Source organism: Rhamphochromis longiceps, linkage group LG9 (assembly GCF_057381845.1).
Source record: "Rhamphochromis longiceps isolate RC_006_pf linkage group LG9, R_longiceps_female_GT1.1, whole genome shotgun sequence".
NCBI classification, from domain to species: Eukaryota; Metazoa; Chordata; class Actinopteri; order Cichliformes; family Cichlidae; genus Rhamphochromis; species Rhamphochromis longiceps.
In genome coordinates this window covers 31848885-31870505 of record NC_140565.1, presented here as the reverse complement: position 1 = coordinate 31870505, position 21621 = coordinate 31848885, and the positions used below count along the sequence as shown (strand labels likewise).

The window sequence follows — 21621 nt, the reverse complement described above, 5'->3', positions numbered from 1 at the left end:
AACTGGCTACAAGTGATAACTTGTAGCATATCTGCAATAGAGCGTTTTCAATGCGTACTAAAAACCGTCCTGGTACTCACCTGAGTAGCTCACTAAAAAAGTTATGTGCACCCCTGGTTAGAGTCTGACAGCTGCTGGTAAGAATGACCTGCAGTAACGCTCCTTCCTACACTGTGGGTGTAAAAGTACTGCTGAACGAGCTGCTCAGTGCTTGTACCGTCTCATGCAGAGGTGGGAGGTGTTGTCCATGATGGATGTGAGCTTAGACCAGCGGTCCATCATTTGTTTCGTACCAGGTCGCGAGAGTTGAGGCTCGGGCATGAAATGTATGGTTTTCAGGGTTTTTTATCGTTAACTCTGTTTCCCTGCGACTTCTCCCGTGTGTTATGAATAAATTTTAAATATTTACATGTTACCATAGCGACCAGAGAGCATTAACGGGCAGAGAGGAGGATGTTACTCTCAATGTTGTTGGCGCATTTCAGGAGGAGGCTGCTTTCCCGTTCCGGGAAAATATTTTTTGACATTAAACTGGTCCGTGGCGCAAAAAAGGTTGGGGACCGCTTGCTTAATACATGATAGACACCAAATACAGTTAAACATGCCAGCTAACATTAATATTCTGATTCAAAAGTTTCCATTGAAACTGAGAGAAAAATGAAACAGGATCTTCAAGAGGACTGGCCAAAGAGCATGTTTCCCAGATTTTGGATAACAAATGGAGTTTCCGCTGTGCAACGGGTCATAGCAAAATGTTTATTCTGTAAACTGTATGGAGGAAAACCCAGCCAACAGTACAGCGTAGTATTGTAAAACGGTATGTAGTAGTGTTCACTTGCATGACAAGCAGAGCCGTGCACCTTGAAGGGATTACTTTTTAGATACTGACTCATGTTTAATGCAACATCACAAAGTTATTGCTTGTCATGAAGTGAAAACCAGCTCTCCCTCCAGGACTATTTGACAGAAAAGAAGGTGGGAACAAATCCAGTACATTTCAGACCTCTAAGGAAACTGTGGATTTGAGAATATTTACCATTGCTACAAGAATGACAGAAATGGATAAAAAGTTGTTTTGTGCCTGGAGATGTTGTCATGGTTAGATCCCAATGTAAAAACCTCGAGGGTCTTGGGTATTCTGAAAAATCATAACAACCTTTGCAGATAAGAAAGGTCTGGTACGTGTAGTTCGTCTTCACACAAAAACAAACGTGATTGAAAAACCTGTAACGAAAATTACTTTTGTTATGTGAAGCTACAAACTGATGAACTAGATTACTGGTAGAAGGATGTATGAATGAAACATGGTCTGCCCTCTTATGCATATTGTATGAATGTATCATGACTTATTATGGCTCCTTTAAGTTAAAAACCACTCCTGCATGTTTTAGTAATAAAATCTTTCATCAGTTTCATAAATTGTAACACTGCTCATTTTAAGTGTTTTTCATTTAGTGCAACAGCTGGATATTAAACTCATAATCAACATAAGCAGCTGTTTGTTTTCATTAGTGTGTTTTCACTATCTTGACAAAACAGAGCATAAAAAACTTAATATAGCCATGAGATGTGATTTGAGAAGTATTTTGTATATTGTGCAGGAAAAGCTGCTCTGTACCGTAAACGCTGAGCATCAAAGTCTGTGTCCAGCCAGAGACGTCTACCTCAGATAAAACTGACATATTAGATATCAAATAACTGAAATGGCTGAAACTTTAATCCCAATGTAAAACAGAAGAAAGTTCCTCCATCCCTTTAACTGTGTTTTGTTCTGTACTTTGTCATAAATTTGTGAGTGTGAACAAGAGTCTGATACATGAAAACACCCATTCAAAGGCATTGTGTAGTGCAGATTAGGCTGTGTTAGTCAGATGACTTCAAAACACAAATCTAAAGCAGGTTTTCCATCTATCAGGAACAACGTGAGCGTTCAAAGCTGTCATAGAAAATGTTTTTAGTTTAAGGTCAAAAATATATATGAAAAAAATCTAAAGTAAACCATACTCATTAAACTGAACATATTAATGCAGTATTAATATTTTCAGTTTAATGAGTATGGTTTACTTTAGATGTCAATATAAAGTTGATATTTCATGTAAAACTAGATAGTACAGAATTAGTAAAAGTGCACGTTAAAATGAGATTTTGTTCATTTTTATCTTGTTATGTTCACACATGACTCGACTCGACTTTTGTAACTCCTTTGTGATCACGTTGTTCTAAAAATTCCCTAAAAAGCTTCCAGTTAATCCAAAATGCTGGAGTGAGAGTCCTGACAGCAGACAAATCATCTTTCTACCTTGTTAGCTTCTCTTCACTGTGTCATGATCCTGGGTCTTTTGATCCAGCGTTTTGGAGTTTTAGTTTATGTTCATGTTTATGGTTTATGTTTAAGCCCTTTAGGTTTAGCAATTTAATTAATTTATTCTCTTTATCTGATAGTTTGTGGGGCCCAGGTAGACTGTATAACTGCATCTCCACCAGTTTCTCTGCACTCCAGCCTCTTCTGTGACACGTGAAGGGATTTTCTAAGGCAGGAGAAATTATCTCCACGAAAAGGAACAGGTTCAGCCATCGCACAGTGGAACTAATTCTCTTCTTAAATAAAAATGAAAAAGGGTTACCTTAAATGCATCACGTTGTAATTTGCAAGTTTATAAGCACTTTCCCTTTCCATTTCACAATCAATTCTACCCCCAGGTCAAAAATATGTATAGGAAAATTTCCCTAATATAATATTATTTATAAATACACCCGTCTAGCGATTAATTGCATACGTGCATGGAGGTGGGACCTCACAGCAGAAGAATACTCCATAATGTGTTGTACATTATTATATATATATTATGTGTAACGTGGTATTTTTCAATTATTGTATTTGCCAACATCAAGAAGAAATGAGCAAAGAAAGACCACACAATGGTGCATGTTTAAACAAGCAAAGTTTACTGGTCAAAATTATTTATTAAACAAATAAACCACTTTTTTTAACGACCAAAAAATACACGTTCAAAGAAACACGACGGCGGCCCAATATCAGACAAAATTCCACTCTGTAGTGTGGGCAATCATAATGAAGCAGTTGGTTTTATTTTGTGGATTCAAGCTGCTCTTCATATTTCTGGCCACAAGATGTCACCAGAGAGGACTGTGTTGAAAAGCTTTGAGTAATGAACCGTTTTTCAATACAAGCTTCAGTTCTTCTGAAAGCTTCATTTGGCCATCACTAGTTTGAGCCAAGATTAATCCAGAAACTGCAGCACAAGAAAGTTTAGGTAACAAGGTAAATCACAGAGAGAACTTGAAACATAAGCACCAGTTACCAACATGTGTAGATGACAAACTGGCGGTGAACGAAGGTCAGCGTTTGGCTTAAATCACTCTGGCTTGATTGCCTGCAATTGGCTCCAGGTGTGAAAGGAGCTGGAGGAGGTGGCACTGCCCAGCGGCGGATCCCAGGTAGGTTCAGGAGCTACATGGAAATTCCAGCCACCCACTGTGGACAATAAGATAAGATAAGATAAGATAAGCAATAAGCTTTATTGGTCACACGTGGAAAATTTGTTTTGTCACAGCAGGAAGTGGACAGTGCAAAAGTTATGCAGCAAAAATTAGAATATAATAAGAATAAATACAGTACACAACTGTACAGAATAGAATAGAATAAAATACTATATACAGTAGAATAAAATAGAACAAAATATACAATAGGATCAAAATAGAATACAAAGATCATCATCAGTTTATGTGATGGTCTCATTGGACTTTTCTATGTTTTTTGATAAATAAAATAATACAGTAAAATAATATAATAAAATAATACGATAAGCCTTTATTATATCCTTTATATTTTGAAATATAAAGAAAATAAAGGAAATTATAACGAATCAAGCATTTTTGTTCTTTTAGTTCCAAAGTGGGAGTTTTCTCACTGTAAAGACTCGAGTTCAGTGTTGACTGTGTGCTCTGTGTTCTTGAACTCCTGAATGCGCTGGGTTGTGCAGTTTTCCAGCAAAACAAAATTTGTGTTCAAGCATTATTTCCTCATTTCCATTGAGCTCCTCCTCACCTGCTGTGCATCTGTGTTCAGCAGCTTCATAAACTTTAACCCTGTATTAGCGTTAATGTTTTTTATTTATTTATTTATTTATTTATTTATTTTTTTGGCCTGTCCCGTTTGGCTCTTTTGCCATCAGAATTGTTGTCTAAAGGCAAAGAAAGATGCCCAACGGATTTACTTTACCAAACTGACCATCCCAGCCTTGCCGTAATGGTCCATTTGATTCACCTTTTATTGTTTATTTTATTTTCACTTACTGAATATGGGACAGACTTGACTGGGGGAAAGAAGGGGAGAAAGAAAGAGAAACAGCTGAGAAGAGGGACGGGGGAGAAGGGCAAAAGACAAAAACCAACAGAATGGGCAGAGAAAAAAAAATGCATATATCAATCACCTGGATCACCTGCTGAGAAAGAAAAAAGAAAACAAGCAGAAGAGAACAAGAGTAATAGAATAAACAACATCACAATGATATATGGGAATATGACAGTAAATACTAAATATTAAACATTATTGTGCAGCACATAAGATCAACAGAACACAGTGTGGTTTGAGGTAGGAGCCAAAAAGGGTGTAGTTTGTGGGTGTGATCACCCGTGTGTACACCTGTGAGCATGGACGCGCTTGTTTTTTGTTTTTTTAAAAGGTTCCTTCATGTAATAATCTGCTAGAGGGTGTGGGGGGGCCCACAGCCCCGTCCTCCAGGGCATGAAGCAGGTGTGGAGGAGATCAAAACTCCAGACATCCAGAGGCCCCCAGAACACAAGAGACCAAGGAAGACCAACAGAGGGGCAGCTGCGCCACTGTCCCGGAAAGAGCTGAGGAGAGTCCCAGATGAGGGCTCACTCAGCAGCCGCGGAGCAGAAGCCAGGGGGAGTTGCAGTGACGCGCCCGTGAGCTCCGCCGGCAGCCAGCTGCGCCTGAGTGACCGAGCCCCAGGCCGAGAGGCCGGGGGCACCCCACCTCCGAAGTGGCCCGAGCGAGCCCCAGGCTCCAGGCCCCGATAAGCGGCCGCCAAGGAGTGAGCCGGTGTGTACCTGGACGCCCATCCCCGGACACAAAGAACCACCAACGCACCGATGTCTGAGGGGGTCCGCCACTGGCAGGGGAAGTGGTGGTAGGGGGAGATAGGCCTCCAAACCTTGGAGGGCCTGAGATGTCCCCAGAGAGGTGGCGCCTGACACCCAACCTGACATATAGACACAGACATACAGGCACACACAGACACAAACATCCATTCCCACCCTCATGCTCTCATATGCACTTACTCCACACTCAACCAACGTGGAGACAGACATAAAGAGACGCTGTACACACGATCACACTCCCCAAGCATACTCTACAAACCGGGTCTAGGTGCCCCCGCCCCTGGAGGGGGGAACTGCACCCAGACCCAGGTGGTGTTTCCCTTTTCCCTGCGGTGGGGAGAGGCAGACCGCCCCGACTCTGCAGCAGCAGGAAGGCTCCACACTCCAGACCGCAGTCGGACGGCCAACTCCTCCTCCTCCTAGTCCCCCTGCTCCAGCAGGTCGCAGAGAATGGGGGTGAGAGAAGACTCCAAACCTCCCTCCACCCGCTCATTGTAGTGTTGATGCATGTGTGTTCTAAGGTGCATTTAAAACCCAGGAGGGCATGGAGCTACCTGCCAGAGAGCAGCAGGTAAGCGCATGGTCCCTCCTGATAGCCCTCAATGTCTACGTGTATTTAAAACTGAGAGGTGGGCAACGATGCCAGGGGTGGGGTGTACACCCTGATGGTACTTTGGACTCCGTGTATCGTGCCCACCCCCAAGATCCTATATGTATGTGTAATGAGAGTGTGAGTAATGTGAATGTCTAAGTTGTGGGATAAAATTGAGGCAGAGGCAGCCAGAAGGGGACGGGGGGGGGGGGGGGGGTAGCCTCCTCTGCACCCTGGTGACATACCCCTACTCCAAGGCCCTGCATGTGTGGGTGGTTGTGGTGGAGCGGGAAGAGGGAGGCAGCTGGAGATGGGGAGGGAAGGAAGGGAGGGGCAAGTGACCCCTCCCTGGGGCCAGCTCCCCCGCTGACCCCAGTAGGCACCCCCATACTCCGCGACCCGCCAGGGAAAGGGGGCCCAGGCCCATCCAGACCGGGGCCCAGTGCAGCAGCGCCGCCCGGCCCCACAGAGCCCGGGACAGTTCACCCAACCCCACCACAGAGAAAACTGCACCCACCCCACCATCCACTCATCTTCCAGACTACATAAGACAATAAACACCCAGGCTGAGATCTTCCTCCACCTCTCCTGTATCTCCCCCTCCTGCATAGCGTTAATGTTTTTGAAACTGACCTGTAATGTTGTCTGTCATCACTGTCAGTGCTGTATGTTTAATATCATTGTGGCTTCTGTGAATCTGTTTTACTGTTTCTGAACTCTCGCGTCTTCTATTTACAGCCTTTGGTAAGAGAAGTGCTTTTAGCTGCTTATCAGAGGAAAATGTACTTCCTGAACAAAAATGCCCCCTAGAGGCTGAAGACAGTAATGCATATATCATGTTTTAGATTTTTCTTTTCTGTTTATGCATAACAGTAAAGTGTTTAGGATGTTGTGGGGATAAAAACAAACACTTCAATCAATCCACACTTGGACCCTGAAATGTGTGAAGATCTAAATATTTATCAAAGTAAGATTTATAATATTTGATGTATAACTGTGTTTTATAGGGGAAAAACCAAAACAAGGTTGAGTATAGAGAGAAATAACAGAGTAAAAGAGATTAATGAAATATTACACAGACATAAAGAATCCTATTTTTAAAATCAGTCACTCCTGTTAAAAGATATTATTAGAATATGTTTACATATCTCTAAATGACATTTACCCAGCAATAACAGAACTTAGAAACTCCCATTGTAAATTAGTGCTATATATAAAAGGAAATACATACATGCATTAATAAAAAATAAAAAACTATTTAATGACATTAATATAACCACTAAGAAAACCTAACTCATCGAATCAAACTCAGCCTGCACAGTAAAATACAGTCAAATTGATCAAAAACTGAACTGATGACTTCCTACTTAGAGACTCATTTCAGTTCAGTGATGGTGGATTATAACCTCCATTCAAATCATTCAAAAAAGAGAAAATTATAGCACATGTTATATTACACTGTGAGAAGGTAACTGATCCAAAACATCAGTAACATAAAAATGAAACTGGATCTTATTGATTTACTGCAAAAGGACTCAAGAAGAGAAAGTGATCAGGCCTTATTCCAGTTTTTAAAAGGAAAGTAAATTGTTGCTGGTCGACGTTCCAGTTCACACTCCACACCACTTGGTGGCGGTAATTCATCATTTTGTTGTTTGACAACCACAAATACAATTTCTAGGAAGAAGAAGAAGAAGAAGAAGGGGCGGAGCAAAGTAAGAACGTTCCACGAGAGGAGGCGTTTGCACAGAGAGCTGCTTTTTCATTCAAAGAGAATAAAGTAGTACCACCGTTTGGATCGATATCTGCATCGATCTGCCCTTGTCTCCTGGATCGTAGCTGAGATCAGCGTGAACCACGTGGGTCTCTGCTCCCTGATCTGTTTCCTGTGTTTGGAAAGACTTCCAGCTTCATCGCGGAGTTTCTCTCGGTTTGTGGGCTCATCTAAAGGTAAGCACCGAGCTAACTTTACTGTGAGTTCAGTTCATGTTGAGTTTAGCTCCTGAATGAGGTCTTCTGCTGCTCTCCTCGGTGTCTGTTCACAGTTTATTGTGAACACGTTGAGAGAAGAGTGAGAGAGTGTTTGGAGAAAAACACCAACTAATCATTAGCTCAGCATGCTGGGAGAAGTTGGAGCAGAAAAGTCTTTTCATTGTCCCTGCAGCTGTTTTTCTGCCTGCACCAAACCTCTACAGCCTCATTTCTATTTGAAGTGATAACAGGAAATGGATGAGAGCGATCTGCTGCAGTATCAGGGTCACAATAAACTTTATTGTCCAGCTGCTGTGGATGAACACATGAGAGGAAGTGAACTCCTACAAAGTCTCATTTTAATGAGTGTGGCTGCTGTAAAGTGATGCACAGGAAGATGTTAACAAAAACTAATGAAACAGAGATGAAAGTAAACAGTGTTCATATTTGAAAGCACAGAGAATAAAATATATTGTGGTGGTTAATGTGCAGCTCCTGGTGATTTGGTGAAATCATGTTTTTAATCACGTTGTGGATTGAATGTGGGTTTTATTTTATCTACAGAAGTTTTTCTCACCTGTGATCGTTCAGATTGATTTGTTGGGTTGACTTGAACCATGTGAAGGTTTAAAGCTGCACTTCCCCCAAAAAGAATAAAGTATAATCGCGAAGAATGTAAAAATGTCTTCCTGTGTCAAACACAGCTGCAGTCAAAGCAGGAAGGAAAGCACTGAAACTAGGGCTGCTCAATTAATCGAATTTTAATCACGATTACGATCTGGGCTTTCAACGATCATTAAAAATGACTGAGCCGATTATTAGCCCCTCCCTCGTTTATCCGCGACACCTTAAAGGCCGGTCCGTGAAAATATTGTCGGGCATAAACCGTCCGTGGCGCAAAAAAGGTTGGAGACCGCTGATTAAGAGGACCCGAGGGAAGCTCGGAAAGCTAAGCAGAAGTTATTTGGAGAGGAGAGTGACTGCCGTTGGTTAAAAAGAGAGGTAAAAAAAAACTTCAGTGGTGTTGCACACTATGTTATATTATTTTTTAAAGTCATTGTTAACCCTTTAAAGCCGGTTAGAGCAGCACGCTCCGTTTTGTGTAACTATTTTTAAATCCCTGTAGAACCTGAACCGTGTAAGCTAGCGCAATAATTTGTTTTGCATATGAAACCAGAGGAGTTGTACTTACATCTGATGCCATCAGCTTGTCCTCGGTCACGGTTTCCTTCCACGTAAAGCTTTGCAAAAACTGCATAAAAAGCGCTTGCAGGAACAAAAACATAATATTCCAGAAACACGCTTTGCCGATCCATCAGCTGTTCGTAACACTTGCACATTGAAACAGACGTCACCGCTAACTATCGCATGGCCGCCATTTCCTGCCCGAAACCGGAAGTGACGTCATTTTCGCGGAAAATGTAGTTTGTTTTTTTAACTTGTAGGCCTTAAAAGCCTATACTGGTTATGTTTGACTTTTCGGAATAGTTTGAGATGCTTAGAACTCGAATTGCACTGCTGGAAATAGTTTATTTTGATGCACCTGCTGTTTTCTTTGCAAATTTGCATCATAGGATTGTTTTTGTTTTTCCTGCAGTATATAAAAATTGCTGTATCTCCAAAATAAAACTATGAAGACACTCAAAATAAATTTCCTGTTGTTGTAAACTATTTTTTGCAACTTTTTTGTATTTAAAGTTTTGAGGGATAAGCCTCTTAAATTTCTCCAAGTAGAAATATATGTAAAAAAAACAAAAATGATTTTCAATTTTTTTTGTAGTTTATTGCACTTTTTTGCAATTAATGTAGTTACTATGGACTTAATGCATACATATTATTAAAATGTGGGCTATAACAGTTGTATAGCAACTTGAAATGCTCCCACAAATGGCACTACAACATGTAAAAAAATAATATAAGCTCTGGCGGACTTGGTTCTATAGTAGGTCTTAAAGGGTTAAATAAATATCGTCAAATAATCGAGATCTCAATTTCAATGAAAATAATCGTGATTATAATTTTTGCCATAATCGAGCAGCCCTAACTGAAACCACTGATCAAAGCTCATTGATCAATGGCCATGAGTACCATTCACAAAGAGTTCGGGAGTCGCTGCAAGCGATCAGAGGTTGTTGATCAATGATCATGAGGATTTGCATATTAATGCTCAATAACTGACCTCCCAGCCCATTGTTCCTTCAGTGGTTCTAGTTTCAGTCATTATGTAAATGTACTGTTGAAGATTGGGGAAACCTGCAGTCAGCTGAAACTGAAGAAGTCACTTGGATGAGTGACGAAAAGTTTCTCCCATGAAAAGCTACGTCCAGATGAACAGAATCAAAGTTTGGGGAATGGTGGAGTTTGGAGAGCGGCACCATGGGGGCTGGAGAGACTTGTGAAGTGGTGATCAGGTGTGGGCCTCTGTTATTATGAATGGTTGGGGTGGAACTGGGGGGCTGAAGGAGTTGAAAGTGTGGGGTGGGGGAGTAACAGGTCTGTCCCTGTTTGTGGAAACCACAGGAGGAGCTGTTCAGGCTGTTGCTGGGTGTGAATTGTTGATGGAGTCTTTAAACTTGTAGTTGCTGTTTTCCAGACTGAAGCAGAGTCGTTAGCTGAAAACTGGTTTTAGAGGTTCATTCAGGACACCTTCTCAGGCTCTTACAGCCTTACCTGTATCATAACAAAGTGTATAAACCCCAATCCACCTTTAACATGGTCCTTCTCCCAAACCTTCAAATAGGACTTTCTGGCCCTGTCATAGTAAAGGGCTGCTTAGAATATTAGAGCCAATGTCACAAAGTTCCTCCTGAAGTATAAGTGAGTGAGAGAGTTTCCTCACTTTGCAGCACAACACGTCTCACAAGATTTCTACAAGCAATCAGAGTGAAATTTGTACTTTGTGTTGTCAGATGAACATATGAGACACTTTGACTCTTCAGTGCAGTGTGGAGCCTAACAAAGATCTGTTTTGTGTCCCAGCTGATCAGCAGGAGGAGAAGAGTCTGACGGAGCAGCAGAGGAACATTTTCAGCCATCTGGACTCAGCTGAGTCACTACAGAGGAAACAATGAGCTCAACACAGAAGGTGAGGAAAATATCACAGTTTCACCAAATAATCAGTCACGTCTAAAACTCTCATCCTCCCAACCTGTTATATCACTGTGTTGTATATTATTATATATACAATCACTTCACTAAATATTCTGCCTCATATTATTTTGCAGCATCTTTCAGTTTATGAAAAAACATAATGTCACATGTACAGACCCAATATCTGATTTCCACACATGAGGACTTACATGTAAGCTTTACATTTCCAGTTTATTATGCACTGTGTACAAATGTACAACAATGTACAACTGAATTAACATTGAGTCTTATCTAACTCTGACATGAGCACCACAGTCACTGTGCACCAGTCATAACTTTCTACAGGACTGAATATAATATCTTTATGTAAAAGTCCGGAGCCTCTGGGGAGTATCCGAATATTTATAACATTACACAAACCAAAGGTCTCCATCACAGTGTTCATGAAATGCTGGGTTTATCCATCTTCTGGGACGGGCCTACGGAGGAGCTCTGAAGATTTCCCTGTGAGGGAGCTGCTGGTGAAGATCATGAGTCCTGCTTGATCAGTGCGATGAGCTTCAGTGTTCCTGGTGTTTCTTAAATGATGCCTCTTTCAGTGGGTCAACAGAACTTCTGGCACAGGACAGCTGTGATGAAAAAAAGGGAAAAAGTTTCTCCAAACCTCTGGACCCAGGAAACCCAGCTTAGTCCTAATGGTTTCCCTCACTAGTTTCTGTCCAGGGTGAATGTAGCTGTTATACATAATATGGACTTTATTATTAAATGAAAAGAACACATTAGACTACACTACTGAAACGTTCTGCTGCTGTTTTTAAAGTTTCCATGTTACCAGGCTGTAGACTAGAGATTTAAACCGTTTTAGATCCATTACACTCACAGTCTTATGTTAAAATCTCAAAGGACAACATTATATTTTTGATATTAACAGTAACTCTGGGCCTCTGTGGGGTGTGCAGATGATCTCATCGCTGTCTAAAAATGGATAAAAAAACACAAGGAGTGCTGAATCCTTCAAAAACACAGACTATTAGAGTAACAGGTGTGTAGCATCTCTGTGTAGCATCTCTGTGCTTGTCCTGCTAGACCTTAGTGCAGCGTTCGATACTGTCGACCATAATATCCTATTAGAGCGATTAGAACATGCTGTAGGTATTACAGGTACTGCACTGCAGTGGTTTGTATCATATCTATCTAATAGACTGACCAGGACATGTCCTTCAACGCACATATTAAACAAATATGTAAGACTGCTTTCTTCCATTTGCGCAACATCTCTAAAATTAGAAATATCCTGTCTCAGAGTGACGCTGAAAAACTAGTTCATGCATTTATTACTTCCAGGCTGGACTACTGTAACTCATTATTATCAGGATGTCCAAAAAACTCACTGAAAAGCCTTCAGCTAATCCAAAATGCTGCAGCAAGAGTACTGACAGGGACTAGAAAGAGAGAGCATATTTCTCCTGTTTTGGCTTCCCTTCATTGGCTTCCTGTTAAATCCAGAATTGAATTCAAAATCCTGCTTCTCACATACAAGGTCTTAAATAATCAGGCCCCATCTTATCTTAATGACCTTGTAGTACCATATCACCCTATTAGAGCGGTCTGCAGGCCTACTTGTTGTTCCTAGAGTATTTAAAAGTAGAATGGGAGGGAGAGCCTTCAGTTTTCAGGCCCCTCTTCTGTGGAACCAGCTTCCAGTTTGGATTCGGGAGACAGACACTATCTCTACTTTTAAGATTAGGCTTCAAACTTTCCTTTTTGCTAAAGCATATAGTTAGGGCTGGACCAGGTGACCCTGAATCCTCCCTTAGTTATGCTGCAATAGACATAGGCTGCCGGGGGATTCCCATGATGCATTGAGTTTTTCCTTTCCAGTCACCTTTCTCACTCACTATGTATTAATAGACCTCTCTGCATTGAATCATATCTGTTATTAACCTCTGTCTCTCTTCCACAGCATGTCTTTATCCTGTCTTCCTTCTCTCACCCCAACCGGTCGCAGCAGATGGCCGCCCCTCCCTGAGCCTGGTTCTGCCGGAGGTTTCTTCCTGTTAAAAGGGAGTTTTTCCTTCCCACTGTCGCCAAAGTGCTTGCTCATAGGGGGTCATATGATTGTTGGGTTTTTCTCTGTATCTATGAAGCGCATTGAGGCGACTTTTGTTGTGATTTGGCGCTATATAAATAAAATTGAATTGAATTGAATTGAATAGCATCGCTAACTAGCTAGCAACAAGCCTCCAACACAGTGCGTATGCTAGCGGCTAATCTAGCAAACGAATTAACAACAGAGCGATTTTAGAACTATAAGATGATAAGCTGTGTGTCTTTTTTTATAACAGTGACATGGTTGTATTTACCTTAATTAAACGAGTCATCAGTCGCGGTAAACCAGCAAAAAGCTCGAACCACAGGTGCTACGTAAAAAGTGTAGAGGGGCGTGTTTGTGGTCACGTCCAGCGGGTGTGTGGGCGGGAGTGTTACACAGTCGCTCCACCTCAAGTCACTACAGACTCTGGCTCCAAATTTGCAAGATGGCAGCCTCCACAAGCGGGATATTTTGGCTTCATTTTTGCACAATGGTAGGAGGCGGTGTCGCGTCGTCCATCTTTTATGCAGTCATTGGTTTGAACAGTCATGAATTATTTTTAACACCAGGTTGGATGTAATGTGTTAGAACTACCAGCAGGTGGGGATAAGAGACCTTTAAGGTGTTTGGTGCCACACTCCACCTTCAGGTTTAAAACTAGTGTTAATGGAGGGAGTTTGAAGGTTGAGTTTGTTCCACGACTGCATTTCACTCACTGCCTCTGTTTGTATCTCTGTCACTGCAGGACCAACATGGAGCGAGAAGTCAGCGCTCTCAGGAGGCCGACAAACCTCAACCAAGAAAGAGAGAGAAAAAACACACCTGTGACGAGTGTGGGAAGGATTTTACTTGGAAGTATGAACTAAAACAGCATCAGGTCATCCACACTGGAGAGAGACCATTCAGCTGTGGCTTGTGCGGAAAGTCTTTTTCCAGGGAGCGTTCCCTAAAAATACACCAAGTCATCCACAGTGGAGTTAAAGCGTACAGCTGTGATCAGTGTGGAAGAGCTTTTACTCAAAGTAGCAACTTACAGAAGCATCTAGTTACCCACTCTGGAATTAAGGCATACAGCTGTGACATTTGTGGAAAAACTTTTCGCCACATAGCGAGCCGAAATAAACACCTACGCATTCACACCAGACATGTTGTGTACTGCTGTGATCAGTGTGATAAACAGTTTATAACAGGCACACAGTTACGACAACACATGTTTAGCCACTCTGAGGAGAGACCTTATAAATGTGACCTGTGTGAGAAGACTTTTAAAGCGCCACGTTACCTTAGGCAGCACCAACAGATCCACACCAGAATGAGACTCTACAAGTGCAGTTACTGTGAGGTATGTATTTATATTGTTATCTTGTCATTTTAGCCTGACTGTTTGGAACAACTCTGCTCATTAAACTGTGTTAGCATGTTAGCAATTCTACTGCATGGAAAAGCAGCTCTGAGTGATTATTCAGATTTTCATGTCAGTTATGATTTTTGTTTACACGATCATTAAAAACTAAAAGTGCTGAAAATTGATATGATGGTGTTATTTAATGTTCAGGCAGTTTCCTGGTATATCATGATATTGTTATTATTTCACCATAAATGGCCTTTTGTTTACAGAGGCATATTCCTCTGTCAGGAGTACATGTAATAAAATAAAACACAAATGAAAATAAGCTCAAAACCAAAACATTCAGTAATCTTCTCTCATGGTTACAGGGCTTGCAAAATTTCAAAATCCCTGGTAGCCCTTCGGGCAGGGACTCTTCAGTTTTTGGTAGCCCAAAATAAATTTAAGTAGCCCAAATAAAAAAGAGAGCAATTTTTTGATTGATGTTTTGTTTCCTGTTTTGTTTCCGTTACAATATTATACATTAAAGTATAATATTGTAACGGAAACAAAACATTAATCGATTGTTGAAGCACATTTTACAACATTGTATAAAATTTACAATCATCAACTCAAATACTTGGTTCTAATTGAACAGAAATTTCTATGAACTTGTAAGAACTGTGTAGAACACGAATCAGTCTGTGTCAGATCCTGAATTTGAAATTTCCACTGAAGTCACGGGTAAGAGGCAAGTGGAACCAAGATCGATGCCATTTGCTTTTTGAAGTTTGCAAAGACTGCTAAATTTTGCCAGTGGTAGTTCACTCTTTGCAACATAGTACGCTGTTTTAAACTGATTTTCAGGTTTATTCTTAGTATGTTATTTGCAATTGGTGTTTGTTCCGGGAAAGATATTGCTGGGACGTCGGGCTAGCGATTTTGCAAGCCCTGGGTTAACAAAGTTGTATCATTACGTAATGGTATTGTAGTACCAGTAGTATCATTGCTTATTTATAACTTTAGTAATTTTAGACATTAGTGTTAAAATACGCATTTAATATTATAATTGCAGTGTCATGGGGGTAGTAGTGTTTTTCTTGTGTCCCAGGCAGCTGAGTGTTATAACTGCACAGTTACAGTGTTATTAATGCAGTATTAAATGAGTATTACTGCAGTGTTACATTAGTAGTTTAACGCTGCGTTGGTACCCTGCAAATATTAGCATAGTAGTACTTTAGTGTAACTCAGATGTTACTGTAACATGAAATAAGTATTACTGTAGTATTATGATGGTAGTATTGTAGTTATTGCAGCCCAGTAAACTGAGTGTGTTAACTGAAACAGTAAAATGTAATTGGACGTCTGCAGAGATGCTCTTTATTTCAGGCGACGTTCAGGATAAAAATAGTGAAGGACTGACTTACACTGTCTTTGTTTAGAAGCAGAGCGACACAGATGGATCCAGTTCTCAACTCTGTCATCGCCGTGATGATGGGAAAGACTTTCATTGTGACCTCTGTGGAAAAACGTATAGTCACCAATACACCCTAAAAAGACATCAACGTAAACACTCTGGAGAAAAAATTAAATACTGCAAAGAATGTGGGAGAAGCTTCACCACACCAACTGAGTTAAAACGAGATGAACTGATTCACAGTGGGGTTAAAAAGCACCTCTGTGATCAGTGTGGGTCATCCTTCACCTCTGCAGGTGATCTTAAAAGACACAAACGAGTCCACACAGGAGAGAAACCATACAAGTGCAGACACTGTGACAAAAGCTTCTCACATTCAAGTAGTCGTAATTATCATGAACGTACACACGTGGAAGGAAACTACAGCTGTGACCAGTGTGACAAGAGCTTCAGGAATCTCAGTTCATACTCCGAACACAAACGATCCCACATTACTAAAAAACTGTTTCACTGTTACCAATGTGCCAAAACATTCACCTCATTGTCTGCTCTGTGCAAACATCAGCGTGATCACTCAGGGCTGAAATCACTCCCATCACAGTGAATCTGAAGAGACAGAAAGATCCTTTTCTGGTTTCAGGGTCAGATTTAAAACCCTTGAGATCAGGCTCCACAGAGTTCAGATGTAAAAATGTGATGAGGCAGCTGTGAATGAACATGTTCCTCTAGTGTACTGAGAAAAATTAAACAGATGATGAGTAAGATAAACATGTTAAACTGTGTTATAGACAGGGATACACCTAACTCCTACTCAGGTGCACATGTGCGACAAAAATTACAAATGTGTAGTGACACTTATGTTACCAAGCGCCTTTGCGTGCCTGACACGTGTTCCTGCAGCTTCTTTGGTGTTTCGCCACCACCTAAGAAACACCAACCAGAGCCAGAGCTGAAGAAAAAACTTCTTTCGAAAATTTGGCTCAAAGTGCCGTGGCTTAAAGCTAACAATGAGTGCACTGAAATGTGGTGCAAGACATTGCTAATAAACAAGCTAGCTGAGAAGAAATGTCCACATTTATATTCTGAGGATATTATTATTGTAGCGGCTAGGAGTAAATGTCAGACATGCATATCATTCACGTGAAGGGGGCACGGATCGTGCAGAGCATCACACCATCAGCGGGGAGTTAGGAGCCAAATTGCAGTCTGCCGAATTTTGGGGGATACTTTCCGATGGATCTGTGGTCGTCGAGCAGGAAATCATTTACATTATGTCTGTGTCCAGCAATGGAGAGTTTACCTCTGACTATCTTGGACTGATTGAACTGGGTGCTGACCGCACCGCACAGGGATGGACTTGTGAGACTTCTTGAGGACACAGGCTTGGATGACTGGACAACAAAGTTGGTCGCTGCGTGCACAACCGAGGCTGCTATCAACGTGGGTATCTTCAATGGCGTTGTGCCAAAACTCCAGCAACTTGCTACAGTTGGAGACTCCCTTGTGCACATTCTCTGCACAGCACACAAACTGGGAGATTTCTTAAATTCAGTTGATCACAAGGATCCTTACTGTGAGACGTTTAATCGCTGTGTGGTCAAGCTGATGCAGTTTTATTTGTAAAAAAAAAATGCTACACTGAAGAAGCTGTGTGAAGAAAATGGGATCCCCTTTGTAAAACTGGGTAAGTTTCATAATACCACGTGGTCTTCATGGAGGCATGAAGACCACCTGCCAGCCATTATAATGTAACTGGCTACAAGTGATAACAGTGACTTGTAGCATATCTGAAAAAGATAGTTTTCAATGCGTACTAAAAACCGTCCTGGGACTCACCTGAGTAGCTCACTAAAAAAGTTATGTGCACCCCTGGTTAGAGTCTGACAGCTGCTGGTAAGAATGACCTGCAGTAACGCTCCTTCCTACACTGTGGGTGTAAAAGTACTGCTGAACGAGCTGCTCAGTGCTTGTACCGTCTCATGCAGAGGTGGGAGGTGTTGTCCATGATGGATGTGAGCTTAGACCAGCGGTCCGTCATTTGTTTCGTACCAGGTCGCGAGAGTTTAGGCTCAAGTATGAAATGTATGGTTTTCAGAGTTTTTAATCATTAACTCGGTTTCCCTGCGACTTCTCCCGTGTGTTATGAATAATTTTTAAATATTTACATGTTACCATAGCGACCAGAGAGCATTAACGGGCAGAGAGGAGGATGTTACTCTCAATGTTGTTGGCGCATTTAAGGAGGAGGCTGCTAATAAAGTTACACAATTACATAGTGAATTCAGGTTTATTATTATATTTACAAAATATCGCAGTTTTTGTCTTGGTCATATCATTTTATTCTTTTGTATTTATCTACAACACCTTAAATGCTGGTCTGGGAAAATATGTTTTGATATTAAACTGGTCCATGGTGCAAAAAAGGGTGGGGACCGCTTGCTTAATACATGATAGACACCAAATAAACAACAAACTCAAAACGCTGCGTCAAATGACCCAGAACCATGACAAGGAGATCTATATTGTCTACATCTATACATAGTGTTGCAATGCTACGAAGGAACTGCAGTGTTTGGAGGAGTTAAACATGCCAGCTAACATTAATATTCTGATTCAAAAGTTTCCATTGAAACTGAGAGAAAAATGAAACAGGATCTTCAAGAGGACTGGCCAAAGAGCATGTTTCCCAGATTTTGGATAACAAATGGAGTTTCAGCTGTGCAAAGGGTCATAGCAAAATGTTTATTCTGTAAACTATGGAGGAAAACCCAGCCAACAGTACAGCGTAGTATTGTAAAACGGTATGTAGTAGTGCTCACTTGCATGACAAGCAGAGCCGTGCACCTTGAAGGGATTACTTTTTAGATACTGACTCATGTTTAATGCAACATCACAAAGTTATTGCTTGTCATGAAGTGAAAACCAGCTCTCCCTCCAGGACTATTTGACAGAAAAGAAGGTGGGAACAAATCCAGTACATTTCAGACCTCTCTGGAAACTGGATTTGAGAATATTTACCATTGCTACAAGAATGACAGAAATGGATAAAAAGTTGTTTTGTGCCTGGAGATGTTGTCATGGTTAGATCCCAATGTAAAAACCTCGAGGGTCTTGGGTATTCTGAAAAATCATAACAACCTTTGCAGATAAGAAAGGTCTGGTACGTGTAGTTCGTCTTCACACAAAAACAAACGTGATTGAAAAACCTGTAACGAAAATTACTTTTGTTATGTGAAGCTACAAACTGATGAACTAGATTACTGGTAGAAGGGTGTATGAATGAAACATGGTCTGCCCTCTTATGCATATTGTATGAATGTATCATGACTTATTATGGCTCCTTTAAGTTAAAAACCACTCCTGCATGTTTTAGTAATAAAATCTTTGATCAGTTTCATAAATTGTAACACTGCTCATTTTAAGTGTTTTTCATTTAGTGCAACAGCTGGATATTAACCTCATAATCAACATAAGCAGCAAACATAATATAGCCATGAGATGTATTTTGTATATTGTGCAGGAAAAGCTGCTCTGTACCGTAAACGCTGAGCATCAAAGTCTGTGTCCAGCCAGAGACGTCTACCTCAGATAAAACTGACATATTAGATATCAAATAACTGAAATGGCTGAAACTTTAATCCCAATGTAAAACAGAAGAAAGTTCCTCCATCTCTTTAACTGTGTTTTGTTCTGTACTTTGTCATAAATTTGTGAGTGTGAACAAGAGTCTGATACATGAAAACACCCATTCAAAGGCATTGTGTAGTGCAGATTAGGCTGTGTTAGTCAGATGACTTCAAAACACAAATCTAAAGCAGGTTTTCCATCTATCAGGAACAACGTGAGCGTTCAAAGCTGTCATAGAAAATGTTTTTAGTTTAAGGTCAAAAATATATATGAAAAAAATCTAAAGTAAACCATACTCATTAAACACAACATATTATTACTGCTTTGAGAATTACATGGAAAAAACAATAACAGATGAAATACTAATTCAAGAGTAAAGTAAAAATGTCAATATAAAGTTGATGTTTCATGTAAAACTAGATAGTACAGAATTAGTAAAAGTGCACGTTAAAGTGAGATTTTGTTCATGTTTATCTTGTTTTGTTCACACATACTTGACTCGACTCGACTTTTGTAATTCCTTTATGATCACGTCGTTCTAAAAAGCTTCCAGTTAATCCAAAATGCTGGAGTTAGAGTCCTGACAGCAGACAAATCATCTTTCTACCTTGTTAGCTTCTCTTCACTGGCTCCATGTTAAATCTAGAATTGAATATAAAGTCCTGAATAATCAGGCCCCATCATTTCTTAAAGACCTTGTACTGTAGTACCGTATGATCGCAACAGAGCACGTCGCTCTCAGACTGCAGTCGTACTTTTGGTTATTAGTTTTGAAAACTAGAATGAGAGCAGAGCTTTCAGATATCAGACCTCTCTCCTGTTGAACCAGCTTCCAGTTTGGATTTGGGAAACAGACTCTTCTCTCTGCTTTTTCTTCCCACCTTCACAAAGTGTTTGCTCATAGGGGGTCGTCTGCTTGTTGAGGTTTTTATCTAATACTGGTTTCAAGTTTGTCCAGGCCTTTAATGTTCATGTTTGTTCTTCTTATTCTGCTTAGCAGTAGAAAATCTACATAAATAAAGCTTCTATGCCATAAAAAGAAAAAAATGCTTCCTTGAAAAGACTAAATTTACAGGTTAATATTGAATATTACATAAAATAAACTGTGTATGGAGTGTTTTTGAATGGGAGAGATGTAGAAATAGTCACAGTCAGTGAGGCAGAATCTGTGGAAAGGTGAATTTAACAAAAACAAAGAAAGTGAGCCTTTATTATTGGCTGGACACGACGCTACAAAATAAGAAGCAAACAGGGAACTGAAGGAAAACCTAAACTGGAAACAGCTAAACAGAGGATCAAGTGAAACATGGAGAACATAGCAAAAACCTGACAACCAGGAACAAGGAGCATGAGACAAACACAAAGGAGGAAATGCAGAGTGAAACACCGAGATGACAAACACACGATCCGACATGGAGTAGAAGCAAACACACAGCAAATATACACAAAGAAATGAGAGGATGGAGAACAGGTGGGAACACAGCTTCAATTAAATAGATGTGACGAGGCGGGGAGCAGAGCTGAAGACATGACACAAGACACAGACTGTCAAAGTAAAACAGGAAATACAAGACAGACACAGAGACGCAGTCTCAACACTGAGAAATGGTAACATGAGAATAGGTGAGGTGAGCCGCAGGAAGAGAACAGAAACCAGGAACAATCAGAGGTGGGTCGAGTATCCAAAAATTGTACTCAAGTAAGAGTAGCATTACTTTAAAATATTATTACTGAAGTAAAAGTGAAAAGTAGTCGTCAACAAAGTTACTCAAGTAAGAGTAAAAAAGTACTTGGCGAAAAGACTACTCAAGTAGTGAGTAACTGTTTGAAATGTCCAATTTATTTTTTAAATAAATGTTATCAGACAAACAAAAATAAATAAATATACAAATTTTACCATTTTCAAAAGGAATATGTGTAAAAACATCAACAAAATAAGGCACAACAATTCTAATTTCCAGATTTTCACAACATTTTTCAAACAAGCTTTTTTCACCAATACCTACAGTAAATAATATAAATATATAAACAGTGCAAACAATTTCCAGTGACAAGATATGCTGTAAACTTTATATTAATTTTGCTCCAAATGCCACAGCAGCCTCAGAGAAAACAGAACGAGGCATCTTGAACATATGTACATACAAGCCAGCTCAGTTTACCATAAATTGTATGGGTGTGCATCTATTTCTGCATATTTAGCAAACGTGCCATTTCTTCACTCAGTGAGGTGATGGTTAAGCTTCAGCGGCAGTTTGCTCTCAAGGTTCCTTCTGTGAAGTTGTGACTGTTTAGCAGTGAACAGGAGTCCTGCATGACTGAGAAGTCCTTCACAAGCTCCAGATGCAGGAAGAGCT

At 40.5% G+C, this 21621-nt stretch overlaps 1 protein-coding gene across 1 annotated transcript; it reads left to right on the top strand.

Moving 5' to 3' along the window:
• The first annotated feature begins 7226 nt into the window (after nt 1-7226).
• On the top strand, nt 7227-20268 carry LOC146662600 (uncharacterized). The gene is made up of 4 exons (XM_085417534.1): nt 7227-7690; nt 10691-10796; nt 13639-14235; nt 15663-20268. Exons 2-4 carry the CDS (start codon nt 10779-10781, stop codon nt 16239-16241), a joined length of 1194 nt encoding a protein of 397 aa, XP_085273660.1. The 5' UTR covers nt 7227-7690; nt 10691-10778; the 3' UTR covers nt 16242-20268.
• Nucleotides 20269-21621: the final 1353 nt, after the last annotated feature.

Excerpts from the sequence above, each read along its gene's own strand:
- LOC146662600 (XM_085417534.1), top strand. Across the intron at positions 14,236-15,662 it reads ACAAGTGCAGTTACTGTGAG|AAGCAGAGCGACACAGATGG; the intron begins GTATGTATTTAT and ends GTCTTTGTTTAG.